At 34.9% G+C, this 20,188-nt stretch overlaps 1 protein-coding gene across 1 annotated transcript; it reads right to left on the bottom strand.

The window, feature by feature from the left end:
• Positions 1-15,013: 15,013 nt before the first annotated feature.
• On the bottom strand, positions 15,014-16,903 carry LOC131155474 (gallate 1-beta-glucosyltransferase 84A24-like). The gene has a single exon (XM_058108640.1). The coding sequence runs from the start codon at positions 16,796-16,798 to the stop codon at positions 15,335-15,337; it is 1,464 nt and encodes a 487-aa protein (XP_057964623.1). The 5' UTR covers positions 16,799-16,903; the 3' UTR covers positions 15,014-15,334.
• Positions 16,904-20,188: the final 3,285 nt, after the last annotated feature.

The raw sequence follows: 20,188 nt of genomic DNA, 5'->3' as shown, positions 1-20,188 counted from the left end.
GCGGCGGCGATCTGTTGAAGAGGGGCGTCCGGGGCTGTGATGGCCGAGGAGATCAGGAGTTGGCAACGAGGGGGCTGCTGCCGTGTGGGTGATCTGGAGGAGGAGGTCTTCGGGTCTGCTGGGGTGCTGGCGTAAGAGTGAACCCGATGGGGGATGGAGATAGAAGAAAAATAAAGGAAGAAATTGAGAAGGCTGGTGTGGTTTGTGGCTGGGCGGCCAAGAAGAGTGATCAAAGGTCAAGTTTTTTTTTTTGTTTACGGCTCTGCTCCTGCCTCCGCTTGGCTGCGCGCTCCCCCTGCTTATATAAAAAATTTGGAAACCCTAAACCCTTCTTTAATTTTATTTCCTTTTTCTTTTTTTATTTTTTTTTAAAATTCTTTTTATACTTATGGTAATAGTATATTTAGTAGTAATGACAATAATAATAATAATAATAATAAGAGTAATAAAAATAATAATATATCAAAAACAATAAAATAAATGAAAAATAAAAATAATTATAGTAAAATTAAAATAAAAGTACTAGTAATGATAATAAAAATAATAATAATAATGATAATAAATATACTAATAATATAGGAAAATAATAATAATAATAATAATAATAATAATAATAATAAAATAAAGTATCAATTTTGAAGAAAATAATAATAATAATAATAATAATAAATAATAAATAATACAATAAAATAAATGAAGAATACAAGTAATTATAGTAAAGTAAAAATAAAATAAACGTACTAGTAATAATAAATAAAAATGAAAAATAATAATAATGATAATAGATATGCTAGTAATATAGGAAAATAATAAAATATAATAATAATAATAAAGTATTAATTTTGAAGAAAATAATAATAATAATAATAATAATAATAAGGTAATAGTAAAAATAATAGTGGCAATAGTAATTATCCAAAATAATTATAGTAAATTAATAATAATAATAAATAATAAAAATAATTATAAGAAAGTAATAATAATAATAATAAAATAATAACAAAAAAGGAACCCCTTGGTCTATTTGGCTAGGGTAAAAATAGGGTGTCTACAAGCATAATAGCACAAGAGAGATTTGTGAGCATGCTTAATTTTCAAAGCCAAATAATTTTCAAGTTAAGTTTCTCCCCCTCAGTTATGCACTCCATTGCATCTCTAGGCAACTTATCTGCTGTGCATCAAGCCTAATTCATGTTTGATTTGGATAAATCTATCCTCTTAAAGTGGTTTCATGAATATATCGGCCCATTACTCATCTGTGCACACAAGCCCAAGTGTCACATCCCCCCTTTCACATGGTCACGAATAAAGTGATGTCTAATTTCTATATGCTTGGTTCGTGAGTGTGATATGGGGTTCTCGGATTTAATGGTATTGAAAATGTGAGACGACCGAATCTTTATTTGGGATATTTTACTTGAAAATCAAAATCCCATAACATTCCACCTAAAGAACCTCAGTGGAGAATGAAATGTTTTCAATGCAAACAGATTGGTCACATTCAGTTTGACTGTCCATTTAGAAATAAGCATGTAAAAATTAAAAGTTATGGAGAGTCAACGATGAATCAGGAACTAACCCCTTTGGACCCAACAAAATTTGGGGACCAGCATCAGTTACCTAAATATTTTTGCAGGTGTGCTTGAGGTCGTCCTCATCCAAGGACAAGTGGTACTTGGATAGCAGCTGTTCACGACATATGACCAGCGACAAGGCCAAGTTCCCGTCCATCGCTCCCAGAAAAGGAGGGTTCGTGACATTCGGGGACAATGCAAAGGGGAGAATCATCGGTGTAGGTAAGGTTGGTAAGGAACCTTCCCTCGTTATTGATAATATATTACTTGTTGATGGATTGAAACATAATCTGTTAAGTACTAGCCAACTCTGTAACAAAGGTTATAAAGTATCTTTTGAAAATGATAAATGCATTTTTAAGAGTAAATCTGATAACAAAGTACTTTTTACTACTGAACGTCATGAAAATGTATACACCACTAGTTTAGATAATTTAGTTTCTCAATAAGTTACATGTTTTTCCGTTATAAATGAAGCTAGTTGGTTGTGGCATAGACGTCTAGGACATGCTAGTATAGATCTTTTATCAAAACTAGTGAAAAAGGATTTAGTTAAAGGGTGAAAAAGGATTTAGTTAAAGGCTTACCAAAAACACATTTTTTAAAAGATAAAATTTGTGATGCATGTCAAATGGGTAAGAAAACTAGATCAAGTTTTAGAAAAGAGAAAATCATATCCACCACTAGACCACTTGAAATAATACACTTAGATTTGTTTGGTCCTAATCAAGTTCAAAGTCTAGGAGGAAAATTGTATGTATTCGTAAGTATAGATGATTTTTCTAGGTCACATAGGTACTTTTTCTTGCACATAAAGATGAATCATGTGATCAATTTACTAAACTATGTAGAAGAATTCAGAATGAAAAGGGCTACAAAATAACACACATTAGAAGTGATAGGGGAATTGAATTCAAAAATTATGGCATAGAAAACTACTGTGACTTAGAGGACATATCACATAACTTTTTTGCACCTAGGACCCCACAGCAAAACGGTGTTGTAGGAAGAAAGAATAGGTTCTTGCAAGAAATGGGTAGAAACATGCTTAATGAACATATATTACCCAATTATTTCTTGGCTGAAGCAGTGAATACTGCTTGTTATGTAATGAATAGAGTATTAATTAGAATGTTTTGTACTTAGGGATATTGAGCACCTAGGAAAATTTGACTCTAAATCTGATGAAGTATATTTCTAAGTTATTCACTTAACAGTAAAGCAGACAGAATATTTAATAAGAGAACTTTAACTGTTATTGAATCTATCCATGTTGTATTTGATGAATCTAATCCTTTTTCCAAAAGAGATGATGAAGATGATATTGAAATTAGAAAAGGATTAGATAAGCTATCAATTGAAAATAATGTGGACAAAAATTTAGAAAGTAATGATAAATCAATTGAAAATGATAAAGTTGAAAGTGACATTCAAGAGCTGCCTAGGGATTGGAAATTCATTAGGAACCGTCTTTTAGATCAAATCATAGGTGAACCTTCATGTGGTGTAGCCACTCGGTCTTCCTTAAGAAACCTAGTGAGTTATTTTGCATTCTTATCTTAGGAAGAATCCAATAATATTAAAAAAACAATAGAGGATGAATCTTGGTTAATGTCTATGTAGGAAGAGCTTAACCAATTTGAAAGAAGCAAATTTTGGACCCTAGTTCCTAGGCCCGATGATCATACTATTATTGGAATTAAATGAGTTTATAGAAATAAAAAAGGATGAAAATGGGGTAGTAACTAGAAACAAAGCTAGGTTAGTTTCCTTGTGATATAATCAGAAAGAAGGGACAGATTTTAAGGAAACCTATGGTCCCGTAGCTAGAATGGAAGTCATTCGCATGTTGCTTGCTTATGCCGCTTTTAAGAACTTTATATTGTACCAAATGAATGTAAAAAGCGCCTTCTTAAATGACTATATAAATGAAGTAGTATATGTAGAACAACTGCCAGGGATTGAAAATCATAAATATCCTAATCATGTTTACTGATTGCCCAAAGTCTTGTACGGATTGAAACAAGCTCCTAGAGCTTGGTATGAGAGGCTTAGTGGCTTTCTCTTAAATAATGGTTTTACTAGGGGCAAAATTGATACTACACTTTTTATCAAATTTAAACATGATCATATGCTCCTTGTTCAAATATATGTAGATGATATTATCTTTGGAGCAACTAAGGATGAACTGTGCAATGAGTTTGCCAAATGCATGCAAAGTGAATTTGAAATAAGCATAATTAGTAAACTGAGTTTCTTCCTAGGACTCCAAATTAAACAAGCTAAACATGGAACCATTATATGTCAATCTAAATATGTTAGGGACTTGCTCAAGAAATTTAATATAAAAGATGGTAAAATGTTGGGAACTCCTATGAGCTCTTCCACAAAACTTGATAAAGATGAGCAAGGCATCCATGTTGATGTAAAATTTTATCGTGGCATGATTGGTAGTCTCCTGTACCTTATAGCTAGTCGACCTGATATCATTTTTAGTGTGTGTATGTGTGCTAGGTTTCAAGCCACTCCTAAGGAGTCTCATTTGTTAGCGGTTAAAAGAATACTTAGGTACCTAATTAGAACTATTTAATTAGGTTTGTGGTACCCTAAGTACACATCATTTGAGATTGTTAGTTACATAGATGCTAACTTTTCTAGTAGTAAAGTAGAAAGGAAGAGTACTAGCGGCACTTGTCATTGTTTAGGACAATCTTTGGTTTCTTGATTCTCCAAGAAACAAAACTCAGTTGTCTTATCTATAGTCAAAGCTGAATACATTGTGGCTGGAAGTTGCCGTGCTCAAACGCTCTATATGAAACAACAACTCATAGATTTTGGATTGCACTACGATACTGTTCCAATTAAATATGATAATACTAGTGTAATTAATATATCTAAAAATTCAATCTCACATTCACGAACCAAACATATTGAGATTAGGCATCATTTCATTTGTGATCATGTGCAGAAAGGGGATGTGGCTCTTGAGTTTGTGTGTACTAATGAACAGTGAGTTGATATTTTAACCAAACCTCTTCATGAAGATAGATTTACACATATTATATGTGAGTCAGGTGTAATGCATAGTAGAGAGGCCACTTAGAATCATGGTTGCGTGCACAAAGTTAGGGGGAGCTACTTGTCCTAAAAATATACAGTTTTGAAAATTTTACATCTATCATTGTTTTATACTTTGTGAGTTTTTTTTTGTTCCATGACTATCATATTTCTTGCATGTTGATAATTATACTCATGTTTCTCATTTTGATCTATACTAGACAGTTTGAGTTAATTGTTGTGGATAAATTGTAAATTTGAACTCAATCAGGTCATTTCTATATAGATTTTTTTTTAGGAAATGCTCTATTTTTAAACGACATGCTGCCAAAATTTCTAAAAGTCTTCCCAAACTAAATATTGTATCTAAATGACTATTACCCTTTGCTTGCCTATTAGTTTCAATGTCATGGCCCTTTTTGCCTTTGCCAAAAGGGGGAGAAGTATGTAGGGCAAAACTGGGTAATTGGGAAAATGCTTGAACTTTACATTTCCTTTATGCATAGTTTCATGGGGAGCCTTTCTTGGCTGTACCCACTTTTACATTAAGTATTTGTCATCATAAAAAAGGGGGAGATTGTTGACCTTATGGGTCATATCCCGTTTTGATTGTGACAAATACTTTTATATTTAATGTTTGCCGAGTTTTTGTGCAAGGTCATATTGGCAAAGTTATATGAAAGGAAAGGAAATGAAGACCAAATAATTTCAGTTATATTCATTGCTCATTTTATTTTGGGTTTGTAATATTAATTAATCCATTGTGTGCATGATAGGAAAAATAGGCTCAAAATGACCTTAAATAGACCTTAGGTCCTTACACGTAACAACACTCAAAATCGGGACAAAAATCTTAAATGTAAACAGGTTTCATTCGATTGAATGTAGTGCGTTATAAACACCTCGGTCGACCGAATTGACCAATAGTCAACTTTTTGACTTAGGTTCGGTCAACTATATCTTTTTTAGCATGTCTTCCTCAGTCAACCGAACTTGCTCGTGTCTGACACCCAACGGTTCAGCCGACCAAACTACCAAGTTCATTTTTGATTGAGTCGACTAAACTGGATGAATAACAAACCAAACTCAAATACAGCCGACCAAACCTTAACGGATTCCAGAATCGCCCTGATTTAGCCGACTAAATTATGTAGTTCAAAAGTGGTTCGGTCGACCGAAATTGGTAATTAGGGTGACCGAACTTAAAATATAGTCAACTGAAACTCTCGGGTTGCTCAAATTTTACTGAGGTTAAATAGGGATTATTTTTTATTAACCTTACTTAAACTTTTTCAAAAATACCGAATGAGTCCTGAAGGATTATATTTTTTGGAGTGTCTATATATACTCCCTCATTTGGTTTAATTAGCACCGATTAGAAAACATCATTAGTAATATATTCTCTAAATTTTCAAATTCTCATTTTTTACATACATGCCTACTACTTCCATTTGTACTCATTCTCCTTGTTAAAATCATTTAATAATAGTGTTTTAGATATCATATCGTAAAGCTTACACTCTCACTGCTTGTATTTGATTGAGATTGATTTTATTTGAGAGTAAGCTTTGAGTTTTTCCCTTGTGACTTTGTTAATAAGTTTTCTTTGGGAAAACTCTCTCAAGCTTGTGAGTCTTGCATTATTGTTGCAAAACTCAAGAGCTTGTATTGTGTTTGTTTGTGAAATATGTTTACAAACTTATTTCAAATATCTCTTGTGGTTGATTTTTGAGAAAAATATTTTTGAGATATTTTCTTGTGTGCTCAAGATCTTTGATACTGCACTTTGTGATTAATATTGTTATCTTGATTCAAAGATCCTAACACACACACACACTCTCACACTCAGATTTCTATACTTGCATTATTTTGAGAGTAGACATTTAAACTATATTGAGTTTATCATATCCTATCATATCGTTGTGTATTGATTATACTGGTACAAATCTGCTTATTGGAGAAGCACATATTTTTGTACACAAAATTTGTATTGATTACTTGTTGTATTCCAGGCGTGGCCTGAGGGGGTGATAATATAGTCCGGAAGGATTGTATGTAAAGGTTAAGGTCAACCCTGCTTTAATTTGACCAAATTGTATTTCGGTGCCGCTCCACTCGTTAAGTGAGCCATAGTGTAATCCTTGTGCTTGTGAGCTAAGGTGGGGACGTAGGCACATTTGTCGAACTTCGATAACACATCTGGTGTCCTACTTGCTTTACTGTGCATGCTTGAGTAATTTACTTGTGAAATTTAATTTTAGTTGCATTTATTAATTCATCTTATTATCTGCCTTAAATACTCTATAGGATTGTGTAATATTGCTGCTGGATATCTGACCTAAGAGAGAAAAATTTTAAAATATCAATTCACCCCCCCCCCCTTTTGGGATTACAGTAAAGTCAACAGTTGGATAGTCAATTTGGCCTAAGAAGAGCAGGATACCTTCTTGGAGTCCGAACCAGATTGTGTAGGCAAATCAAACTTACAGACGAATATGTTGACTTAGCTTGGTAGGCCAGCCAATACTAAGTCCAGTCTTCAAACCGTACAAACCAAACATATGGGGTTAATACATGATGTTATATGAATTGTCTAGTCACGTGTTGGGAATTAAGAACAAATTTCGAAACCTTTGAGAAACAAAATAGAGAAAGAATACACGCCAAAGAAAAATGAATCATATGCACAAGACAGTATTTACGTGGTTCGAAAATTTTGCCTACGTCCACGGAGTTGCAGGGATTTCACTATTATCAGGGAGAAAAAATACAGAGAGTGCAGTGGTACAATGCTCTCCCTCTCGCTCTCTTGTGAAGTTTGACCACATGCCTTAATCACCTAAAAGCAATCCTTTTATATGCTGCGCATAGGGTTCTATTCTGAATGGGCTACAAAACGGCCCAAGCCTTCGCTCCAGGGACTAAGCCTTAGGATAGAAATTTCTAATTAAATAAATGTCAGATCATCATCCAAATTTAACACAACTAGGCTCCACAAAAGCCCAACAAATCTCCCACTTGGAGACTAGTTCAATCACCAATATCAACTACAATCCTCCCAAATCAACAATACCTCATCCCTGCAACTTAACCTCCTGTCCTCAAGCTAGAACACCAACTGAAGCTGCACACAACTTCAGCTCAATAGTAACACCCTTAGTTAACATGTCTGCCAGGTTCTTAGATTCACATATCTTCTTAAGTATTACCAGCATATCTTCAACGAGGTAATAGATAAAGTGGTATTTTTTCTGTATATGTTTTGATTTTGAATGAAAAGCTGAATTTTTGGCAAGAAAAATTGCACTCTGACTGTCACTGTGTAGAATGCCCATTTTCTACTTCTTACCCAATTTGTCTAAGAAACCATGTAGCCAAATCATCTCCTTTCTAGCTTCAGTTGCTGCAGCATACTCAACTTCTGTAGTAGACAAAGTAACAATCTTTTGCAAATTTGAAGCCCAGAATATAGCTATACCACTCAGAGTAAATACAAATCCAGTAGTACTCTTTCTACTGTCATTATCACCAGCAAAATCAGCGTCTACATAACCTTGTAATTTCAAACTTGCACTTGTGAAGTAAAGACATGTATATGATGAACCCCTCAGATATCTCAGAATCCACTTTACTGCCTCCCAATGCTGCTTTCCTGACCTACTTATGAATCTGCTCACAACTCCCACTATGTGTGCAATGTCTGGCCTTGTACACACCATAGCATACATCAAGCTGCCAATAGCTGAAGCATAGGGCACCTTGCTCATATGGTCCCTTTCTTCTTCTGTCTTCGATGACTGTTCCTTGCTTAGTTTGAAATGACTACCCAAGGGCGTCTTCACTGGTTTAGCTTCATTCATGTTGAACGTGTTGATAATTTTCTTCACATACTCTGACTGTGAAAGCTTCAATGTACCATTAGCCTTGTCTCTAATGATTCTCATTCCAAGGATTTGCTTTGTAGCTCCCAAATCCTTCATTGCAAACTGTTTTGACAATTGCTTCGTCAGATTATTAATCTTGAAATGAGGAATAGCTTCCCAAGAGAGCGGGGGGTGAATTGGATTCTTTTTAGTATTTTAATGATTTATAGACTTTTGATTTTAACAACCCAGAAAACAAGATATATATGAATGATAACCACACTCAAGAATATTGAAATTTAAATTTACAAATCAATCAATGAAATCATGATAATTCAATCACTCAATCAAAATGTAAAAGCTTTTGTTGATTTCCTTGTAAACTCTTAGCATACACTCTACTTGATCAAGATTTCCGCTGATTAATCAACGTACTCCCTTCTTGGGTTTCCGCAAACGATTAATCAAAACGTACTTTCTAAATATCAAGTACTTTTTATTTCTTTCTCAATTTAGAACCTGCAATCTGCACATATAAATCATATAACAATAGCAAGTAAGGAATATAAAGTAAATCAGAGAGAAAGAGACAAGAGTTTTTACGAGGTTCGGCTTCAACACAGCCTACGTCCTCGCCTTTGGCAAAAACACCAAAGGATTCCATTATATCAGTTCCGTTACCTGGTGGAACAATACCAATTTACAACACACTCCTTCGATTAGGCTAGAGCCTGCCTCTCTAAATAATAACCCTTTATTTGGCTCAACGATTCAACAACTCTGAATCGTTTAAGAAAGATAATAAAGATATTTGTGTACAGAAGAGAACTCTCACAATAGAGTGAATTAGTACAACAATCAGCTCACTTTATACCTCAAATTAATTTAAATATAAGAAATTTCAAGCTCAATATTTAGTATGAATTACCAAATAGTTTTCCAAAGAAAATGAAAGATTCTGATTGTTGGAAAACTTTGCTTCAAAAAGTAAAACAATTCCATATCAGAGATTTAACCTTGAAAGAATTTTAGATCCTTTGCAAACAGAATTTTGAATCTTTGAAGATTGGTCGATCTAAAACCTTTGAAAACCTACTTTGATCTATAAGCCTTTGAATATATCTGAATCAGAAATTTTGTTGAAAAATTACTAGATCTGGAAACTTTAGAGGATTAGCTCAACTTCAAAAAATTTTGAATATCTCATCAATGTTCTCTCAATCCTTTCTTTTCTCAATGTTGAAATAAAATTTTGAGATTAAGACTTATTTATAGAGGCTTTAGAAATCATCCATTAATCCCAAAGATTTCTAAAATTTATTTCCAAATATTTTGAAATAAATATATTCAAAACGTGGTTCAAAAAATCTTTTCATTAAAAAATTTATTGCCAACATTCGATTGGCAGTCGCCTGCCACAACTTGGCAGTTGACTATCACAAAACAACTCTCAACACAAAATGCAGGCAGTCGCCTGGTTTGTTCACCTAGACGCCTGTCAGTTTAGGCAGTCGCCTGTCTAGCTACTGACTTTGTGAGAAATCATTTTCTTAATGTGGCAGTCGCCTACCTTGTTTTAGCAGTCGCCTGGCCCTTCATTATTTCAAAAAAATTTCTTATTCTTAAAACCTTTCTTTTTATTGATTTGAAGATTATTTTTTAGGGTATATGTATAAAAACATATTTTTAACTTTCTATAAGCTTCAAACCACTTTATACTTGAAATTTACTTTGAAGTACTTACATTTTAGAATATCATAAAAAGTATAATTCGCTTAGTCTTCAAACTTGTTCTTCCATCATCTTTATAGTTGCAATCTTTCCTTTGTGCTTTTCACAATATAGCTTTGTTCTCCATGCTCTTTGTAATCCATTGAACTTTCTCATGCACTTGAGCTCTATTATTTTCCTAAAAACTTTTACTTGAAACATATTAAACATATGATTAGATTTGTTATCATCAAAATAAGAATTATAAGCCTTATTAGGCCAACAAATCTCCTCAATGCTAGACCCTGCAATGAGCATATAATCTACATATAATTGTAAAATGATGTAAGAATTGTCAAAGAGCTTAACATAACAACAGTGATTAGTTTCATATCTCTTAAACCCAATTTTATACATAAAACTATCAAATTTCTTATACCACTGTCTTGGAGCTTGTTTTAGACCATACAAGCTCTTTCTCAGTTTGCAGACTAAATTCTCTTGTTCCTAGACAATGAACTCTTCTGGCTAAATCATGTAGTAGATGTATTCCTCCAAGTCACCATGAAGGGATGCCGTTTCACGTCTAACTGCTCAAGATGTAGATTTTCTACAGCCACCATTCCCAATACCAGTCTAATTGTCGACATCTTCACAACTGGAGAAAATATTTCTGTGAAGTCAATGCCCTTCTTTTGCTGGAACCCTTTGACAACTAATCTAGCTTTGTAGCGCTTGCTACCCTCATGTTTGTTCTTTATTCTGTATACCTACTTCTTGTGCAAAGCCTTCTTCCCTACTAGCAATTCAATCAATTCCCATGTTTGATTCCCTAACAAGGAATCCATCTCATCTTTCATGTCTAACTTCCACTTGCTTGAACTTTCATCCTACAAGGCTTCATCATAACACTCTGGCTCACCACCATCAATTAATAGAAGATAATTTGAAGCAGGTGAACAATGCTGTGGAGGTCTAATGGCCCTAGAAGATCTACGGACCGTAGCTACAGGTGTATTTTGATTTTCCTATGATTCTACATTCTCCCTATCATCTTCACCCCTTTCCTGGATAGTACTTTCAGTCAACTCATCTAAGTTAATAAACTCAGATCTCTTCTGATCTATCGCTGTGACATCTGACACTACAGTTGACCTGTCCTTGTATATAACCTGTTCATTAAATATCACATTTCTACTTTTAATAATTTTCCTGTTTTGTTCATCCCAAAACCGATAGCCAAATTTCTCGTCACCATAACCAATGAAATAACATATTTTGGACTTTGCATCAAGTTTACTACGAACATCAGAATCAATATAAACATAAGAAACACAACCAAAAACTTTTAAGTGAGAAAAATTTACCTCTTTATCGCTCCAAACCTCTTTAGGAAGTCTAAACTCCATGGGAACTAAAGGTCCTCGGTTTATCAGATAAGCTGCAGTACTAACAGCATCAACCAATAAAGTTTTTGGTAGTCCAGCATGCAAACTCATACTCCTAGCACGCTCATTGAGAGTTCTGTTCATGCGCTTAGCAACACCATTCTGCTGTGGTGTCCCAGGAGTGGTCTTTTCCATTTTGATTCCATATGTAGCACAATACTTTTTGAACCCTTCATCTATGTACTCTCCTCCATTGTCTGACCTCAAATACTTTAGTTTCAAACCTGTTTCTGTCTCAACCATAGCCTTCCACTTCTTAAAAGTTTCAAATACATCATATTTATTTCTCAGAAAATAAACACATACCTTTTTGGTTGAGTCATCAATGAAAGTAACGTAGTACCTTGAACCTCCAAGGGATGCGACGGGAGAAGGCCCCCAAAAATCTGTGTGCACTAACTCTAATTTTTCAGCCTTCAGTGTTTTGCCACTTTTTCAAGAAACTCACCCTTTTTCTACTTTCCTAAGATGCAGCTTTCATATAAGTCAAAATCAACGAACTTCAATTTCAGTAGTTTCCCTTTTGATAGTAGTATCTTCATCCCTTTCTCACTCATGTGACCAAGTCTACAGTGCCATAAGCTTGTATCAGTACTTGGTTCAGCAACTACAATTGTGTCTCTTGGACTTGAGGTTATGTATAAAGTACCAAATTTCTTTCCACGATCCAATACTCTGGCTCCCTTTGTAACCTTCCAAGCGCCACCAGCAAACAACATTGCATGCCCTTCATCATCAAGCTATCCGAAAGAAATTAAATTCCTTCTCAAGTCAAGAATATGTCGTACCTTCTCTAGTAACCAAACAGATCCATTGGGCAATGACATTCAGACGTTTCCCATACCCATAACATCTAAGGCTATACCATTAGCCAAATACACCTTACCAAAATCTCCCGCTACATAGTTCTGTATGATTTCATGGTGTGAAGTGGTATGAAATGAAGCTCCTGAGTTCAAAACCCAATCATCAAGTGGACTGTCTACTGCAAGAAGTAGTGCATCCTGTACCTCTTCTGTTACAGTATTAGCAGAATCATCATCATTTTTCTTCTTAAGACTTTTGCATTGTCTCCTAAAGTGGCCCGTTTTCCCGCAGTTCCAGTATTGTCCCTTTTGGCTAGATCTAGATTTACTTCTGTTTTGATTATAGCTTCTGGATTTTGATTTACCCCGATCTAAATTTCGGTAATAACCTCTGCCTCTAGTCTCAAGTTTAGGGCAGAGCCATATCCTGCGGTTTCACCCGCATCTCTTATGCAAATCTCCTCAGCCAAAATTAAATCATGTATATCATTATACTTTAGTTTTTCTTTTCCGGTAGAGTTGCTTACTACCATTCTCATTGCCTCCTAACTGTTTGGAAGCGAAACCAAAATGATTAGTGCATGAATCTCATCATAAAAATCAATTTCTACAGACTATAATTGATTTGTGATAGTATTAAACTCATTCAGATATTGTGCTATTGATGTATTCTCTACCATCTTCAAATTAAATAATTTCTTCCTGAGATGTACCTTGTTATTTGCTGACAGTTTTTCATACATACCAGATAAAGCCTTCATCAGATTTACTGTAGTCTTCTCCTTCACAACGTTGTGTGCAACAGACCTAAACAGAGTTAATCTTACAACTCCTAGTACCTGTCTTTCAAGGAGTGTCCATTCCTCGTCCTTCATAGTAGTAGGTTTTTTTCTTAGAAGCGGTAGATGTAACTTCTTCCCATAGAGATAATCCTCGATCTGCATCCTCCAAAATCCAAAATTTGTGCCATCAAACTTTTCTATTCCAAACGCCTTTCTTACTTCCTCTGCCATTACTCCCACTCGAACCTAACCCTAGGCTCTGATACAAGTTGTTGGGAATTAAGAACAAATTCTAAAACCTGTGAGAAACAAAATAGAGAAAGAATACACGTCAAATAAAAATGAATCACAAGCACAAGACACTATTTACGTGATTCGACAATTTTGCCTACATCCAGGGAGTTATAGGGATTTCACTATTATCAGGAAGAAAAAATACAGAGAGTGCAGCGGTACAATGCTCTCCCTCTCGCAAAGTTTGACCACATGCCCTAATCACCCAAAAGCAATCCTTTTATATGCTGCGCATAGGGTTCCGTTCTGAATAGGTTGCAAAACGGCCCAAGCCTTCGCTCAATGGACTAAGCCTTAGGATAGAAATCTCTCATTAAATAAAGGTTGGGTCATCATCCAAATTTAACGCAACTAGACTGCACAAAAGCCCAACATCACAGAAGTTCTTTTATGTGTATATATTTGCATATTTATATAAACAAATAAATTTATTGAGATAAAGCATGTTTTGAGAAGAAATTATATATTTTTAATTATATAGGTGTGAGTATAAATTTCAAATGCTATTTCATTTAAAGTTAAATTAATTGTTATATTATGCTTATATAAAAACTCATTTGTCACACACTAATTATAATCTATTTTATCTTACTGAGAAGTGTCTCACTCCAATAATTATAACATTTTAGGAAATCCAATGAGTCGAGCTTAGGGAGCTCCGGGGCGAGACTAGATAGTTTTGGGTTGAAGTAAGTGTTTGTGAGACACTGATATGTACATTTATATAGATATGTTTTGTATACCTTGAGCTATATTATTGTTTTTGGGGAGATACTTATGTAATTAAGAAGCTTTAGAACTCTGATATAGTTTTTGAGATTTGATGTATTTTTGCTGCATATTTTAAATTGAGTTATGGACAGGTGAACCCAGTACCCCCTTTGGGTTTGGATTGTTATAATGATGATATCAGAGATATATGTATAGAGAATAGCACTCCAGGCCCTACCAGGTTCGGGACATTACAACATGAAAATTTGAAACTATACATTATTACTTGTAAAATTAGGTCATTATTTTCTTTCCTTCTTAAGTTTTGAACCCCCTCAATTCATCCCGTTCAACTTTTTACCACTTGAAATAAGCTTCTGTGGCAAATTGCGTGGCTATCAATTTTCTTTGTTGTGCTCTTTTTTTTTTTTTTAAAAAAAAAAATCACTATCAAATTTTCCTATAAAATTATAATGATAACACTATGTACAACAATTGGCATATGTGAAACTGTACCCTTCTTAATTTACTCCTATTAAAAGCTCTTACGTACGTTGGTTAACAAGATAATCATCTTAGTAGAAAATTAAACTAGGGATGAGTCGGTTTATAAATTATGCTGAGAAATTATAAATCGAAAACAAATCATCTAAATTGCCAACAAACTATATATCTTCACAGTTTGAGTCGGTTTAGATAAACGGTTTAAAGCTTAAAACTGAAGTTTAATTAAATTGAACATATGCCTAATAAATCAGCATACAAATAAAAAAAACTGCAATTAAAAAATTTATTACAAAACATACAAAATGTTACAGCCCCTTCACTTATTTATTGGAGAATAAAACTAAGATAAGAAAAACACATATATTACAGCCGCCACCAACATTTAAAACAAAAGCACAACAATACCACAGCACCAACCAACAGCGCCTTTTTATGCATTGGAGAAAAGAAGGATGTAAAGAAGAGAGAGAGAGAGAGAGGTAGAAGAAGAAGCCAAATATGCCGAGAATGGTTGTTGGTGTCATTCACGCTACTCCTTCCCAATCACTTCATCCCACAAACGCATCCGCCTACCGCGCCAACTCAACATTTTCCATTCACAGTTCCATTAGGGGCCAACTTCCTCGCGGCAATCCCAACACTTCTCGTCCTAACCTCGTCCACAAAATCTTGCAGGTTCCGGTCGGAGGAGCCACCCTCCGCTACAGCCTCCTCCGCCACCTTCTTCCATTTCTTCGCATTCTCCTTCATCTCCGCTGCCTTCGGCCCCGTCATGGCCTCCGCCAAGCACTTCTTCACCTCCTCTCTCGTTATCAATTTGTTCTCAGCCTCCCCCCTGCACATTCTCACCCCAACCCCAAACACGTCCACTAAAAACTTCGCGTCCGTCACCTGATCGCCCCACTGCGGGAACGCCACGACCGGCATGCCGGAGGTGAGAGCCTCCATGGACGAGTTCCACCCGCAGTGAGTCACGAAACACGCGACCGACGGGTGAACCAGCACTTGCTCTTGTGGACTCCATTGCACCACCTTCCCCTTCTCCCCTGCCTTCTCCAAAAACCCTTCTGGTAAAACATGCACTTTGTATCCAGAATCCTTATGTGGGGGTTTCATCACCCACAGAAATGAGACCCCAGAGTCCAAAAGCCCGAAAGCGATCTCGTCGATTTGGTCTTGTGGCAAATACACAACGGTGCCGAAGGACACGTACACGACCGATAAGGCGGGCTTCGAGTTGAGCCACTCGATGCAGTCATCGGCCTTCATGAAGTCCCCCCGGACAGCCGCGGCGGGCGCTTTAGGGTTTTTGAAGAGGGGGCCGACCGATTTGATCGGGACGAATTGGGACATGTGTTTGATGATCTCGTGTTCGAGCTCTTCGAAGGTGTCCATCAACACGCAAAATGGTTTTGAGAGATTTTTGTACTGACCCATGATGGCTCTTCTCAAGAAGGGGTATGGAGTGGTAGGGTGGAGGAAGCTTGGGACCTCATCATACTTGAAAAGTGGCATGCAGGGCAATTGGATGTCGATTTCGGGTTCCGTTTCAGAAGGAAAAGGGACTAGGCCATGGTAGTAATGGTAATAGCACGAAAAAGCGGCGCAGGACTGAACCCAGAGCATGGCGCTAGGAATGCCGAGCTCGGAGGCTACATCTGATACCCAAGGGATGAAGGGGTTGTTGATGAGGCAAGAGACGGGGCGGTTTTCTTCGGCGTTTTTCGCGAGCATACGGGGGAGTAGGTCGCGGCCAACGCGGTCGAATTGGGGCAAGTACAAGTCGAGGTCTTGGCGGCGGGTTTCGTCCTCGTCCCAGCCATCGTCAATGAACTCGAACCTTATCTGGCCGTCGCCAAGGGGAGTGGGCTGGCCGTCGATGATGTTGTTGGCTTTGCGCATCTGCCTTCCAATGCTTTCACTTGTGGAGAAAGTGACTAGCAGCCCCTTTGAAGCTAGGCGCTTGCCTAGTCTCAGTAGTGGGTTCACATGGCCTTGGCCAGGGAAAGACACAAGGAAGACATGAACCAGAGACTCAGAACCCATTTTAGAGAGAGAGAGAAAGAGAGAGAGGTGTTGGGAGTTTGGTAGAAGAGAAAAGGTAGTGAACGAGCGTGGGATGGAAAGGAAAGAAAGGGAGAGAAGAAATATATACGCAGGTGAAAATATGGATTTGGTGTTTTTGAAAATGAAAATATGACCGTTAGGTGGGTATCTTCCTAACAGCTGCATGCTGAAAGTTTGGTTTGCGCGAGAATCTAAAGAGAAAGCAAATTTGCTATCAGCAAAATATGTTGCTAGCTAGCTTGACGCTAGCTTAAGAGTTCATTACAATGTTGATCCCAGATTTATCTATAATGTGAGAGAAATTATATTGGTAATCTTCCCTTCCATGTGTTCGTGTACCTATTTTTTAAATTATATATTTATTAAAAATGAATTCTCCTCTTATATTAATGAATGTAGGATCAATTTGTTATATGTCTAATATTTAAAAGGCAAACATACAGACACTTGAAGTGGAAAGTCTCCTTTATAATTTCTCATAATGTGTTGACATGCATGTTATGCCATATCGGCCACATGATTTATATGAAAAAATATAAAAAATAATTAAATGAATGTTTTATATTTTTCAAACATAGTTTAAGTACCTGATTGGATTTTACACACACGGGTGTGTATAATTGAATTCCATGTTTAATTTTTTGTTTAGGTGTAGTTTGGAACTTAGAAAATATTAAGGAAAATAACATAGGATATATACGTTTTCTTGATTAGTAATTAAGAATAAGAAGGAACCCCCAAGGGTGGCTTTGAGAAGGTTGATCCATATTTGAATGTTGTGGATCCAATTTTCTATTTGGGACAATACCTTAATATTTAAGTGGAAAATGATAGAGGGGAACCTATTATCCCATGAATTATTTTAGTATCCAAAAGATCTCGGATACTATCATTTAAAAAAAAATAAAAAAAAATAAAGAGGAAATACAATATATGAAACAATTAAATTAATGATTTTGTTTATTTCACATGTTGTTATCATTGGATTTTTACTAATTCACTTTTTAAATTAAATTACTAAGTTTATAAATATTTTAAATAAAATAAAAATAAAATGACTATATAAAATTGAAATATAATTAAAATAAAAAATATTGATAAAAGTTTTAAATTTTTTTCTAATTTTTAATCATCATATAAAACAAGAGTACTGTTCTTAGAATACTAATATTTATTTTTTGAAATATAATAATAAAGTAAAATAAATCTATACTATAAATTAATCCTAAAGTAAAAGTCAAACTTAGAGCTGACCATTGACACCTGATGTTTTTTTTTTGGCATCCACCTTTTGTTTTTTTGTTTTTTTTTTTTTTTTGTCCTCTCTCTCTCTCTCTCCAACCTCCCTCTATCTCTCTTTACTCGAGCGCAGAGCAAGAAAAGGACCCTATGAGTCACTAAATTTTTTTTGCTTATTTTTTAAACTCCTCCCTCTTTCTCTCTATTTCAACAAAAAGGAATTAAAAAACCCCCCAATATAAATTGACACACACTAAGATTTTTCCCACTATTTTGCGTTTTTTTTTTTGCCATCCCTCTTGATCCAGAGGGAACCCTATGGGCACACTATTTTTTTTTTTTTAAACTCCACTCTCCTAGAAAAAAAAAAAGAAAAAAAAGGAAAAATAGGTAAACTTAGTAATACTTCATAAGTTCTCTGAAAATGACACTTCACCCATTGTGTTTTTAAAAACTACCACAGAACCTCTCAAGTTTAATTTTATCGACAAATAAACCTTCTCTTGGATTTAATTTCTTTCACTAAATTGAATGATTGACTAACATCCAATTAATGGAAGGTTTATTTTGTTAATAAAATTAAATCTCAAGGGGTTTTGTGGTAGGGGAGTAGAGTGTCCTTTTCTCAAAAGTGAGGGGGTATTGTGGGATTTTATCCAAAAAAAATTAACCCCCGCCCCCCTCAATATGAATGGGTCCAATTATAATTATTATTATTTTGTTTTTTGTTCTTCTTTCTCTCCTCTCTTCAATATCCTTAACTTTTAGTTTTTTTAAAAAAAAAAAAAAAAAACTAATATAAGGTAAATTTAGCATTTGTCAAAAATGACATCAAAGGGGCAATCTCCTTTATAGTATTAGAGAAACTATAGAATTATATACACCATCTTACATTTATGTTTTTATATATTAAAATTATAAAAGTAATTTGAATTATTTTTAAAATATACAAAATAATACATATATATAACACAACAACAACAAAACCAAACCTTAAGTCTCACTAAGTGGGGTCAACTATATGAATCATTTTCTGCAAATTTTTGTAATGATGAACCATATCTTTTGATAGATTTTAGGCTATTAAATACTTACTATCACATTCTAAGTTATTTTAGGTCTACCCCAATTCTTTGTACTGCCTCCCATAGTAATTAACTCACTTTTTGTCACTAGCGTACTATGTAGCCTACATTACAAGTGTCCATACCATCTGAGTCGTCTCTTCTTTATCTTATCTTCTATAGAAGTTATACCTAACTTATCACGAATATGTTCATTCCTTAATTTATATTTCAGTGTTATATCACTCATCCATCTAAGTATTCTCATCTCGACAACTTTTACATTTTGGATATTCAGTTTCTTCATTACCCAACATTCTAATTTATATAACATAGCTGATCTTATAGATGTCCTACAAAACTTTCTTTTTTAATTTTAAGGGTATGCTAAGATCACAAAGTACACTTGAAGCGCTTCTCTATTTTACCCAACCTACTTTAACTCCTTGCATTACATCATCTTCAATTTATCCTTTATCTTGCATAAGAGATTCAAGGTATCGAAATCTACTAGTACTATTTATTTCATTATCATCAAGTTTAACTTTATCTCTAATATTCATCCTATCATTACTGAAATTACATTTCATATATTCAGTCTTATTTCTACTTATCCTTAAAGTCTATAGATTCCAAACTTCTCTTTATAATTATAACTCGGACTCTACTCCGCCCCTAATTTTATCAATCAATATAATATCATCTACAAACAACATACACCATGAAACCTCATTTTGATTACATTTAGTCAGTTGGTCCACTAGTAAAGCAAAAAGATAAAGGCTCAAAGCAGATCTTTGACGTAAACCTATTGTGATTGTAAATTCTCTAGTTTCTCCATCTATAGTCTTTATATTAGTCATTATTTCATCGTTTATATCCTTAAGACATCAGTATACCTATTACATACACCTTTTTTTTTTTTTTTTTCCCAAACACACTGTTGGAATTGATGTGATCCCAAGAGGGTGGGGGTGAATTGGGTTTTAAAATTTTTCAATAAATTTAAACGTTTCACCAATTCACAACATATCATATCTCATTTAATTATGGACGTGTATGTAAA

The sequence above is a fragment of the Malania oleifera genome, chromosome 5, assembly GCF_029873635.1.
Source record: "Malania oleifera isolate guangnan ecotype guangnan chromosome 5, ASM2987363v1, whole genome shotgun sequence".
NCBI classification, from domain to species: Eukaryota; Viridiplantae; Streptophyta; class Magnoliopsida; order Santalales; family Ximeniaceae; genus Malania; species Malania oleifera.
This window is presented reverse-complemented; position numbering and strand designations above follow the sequence as displayed.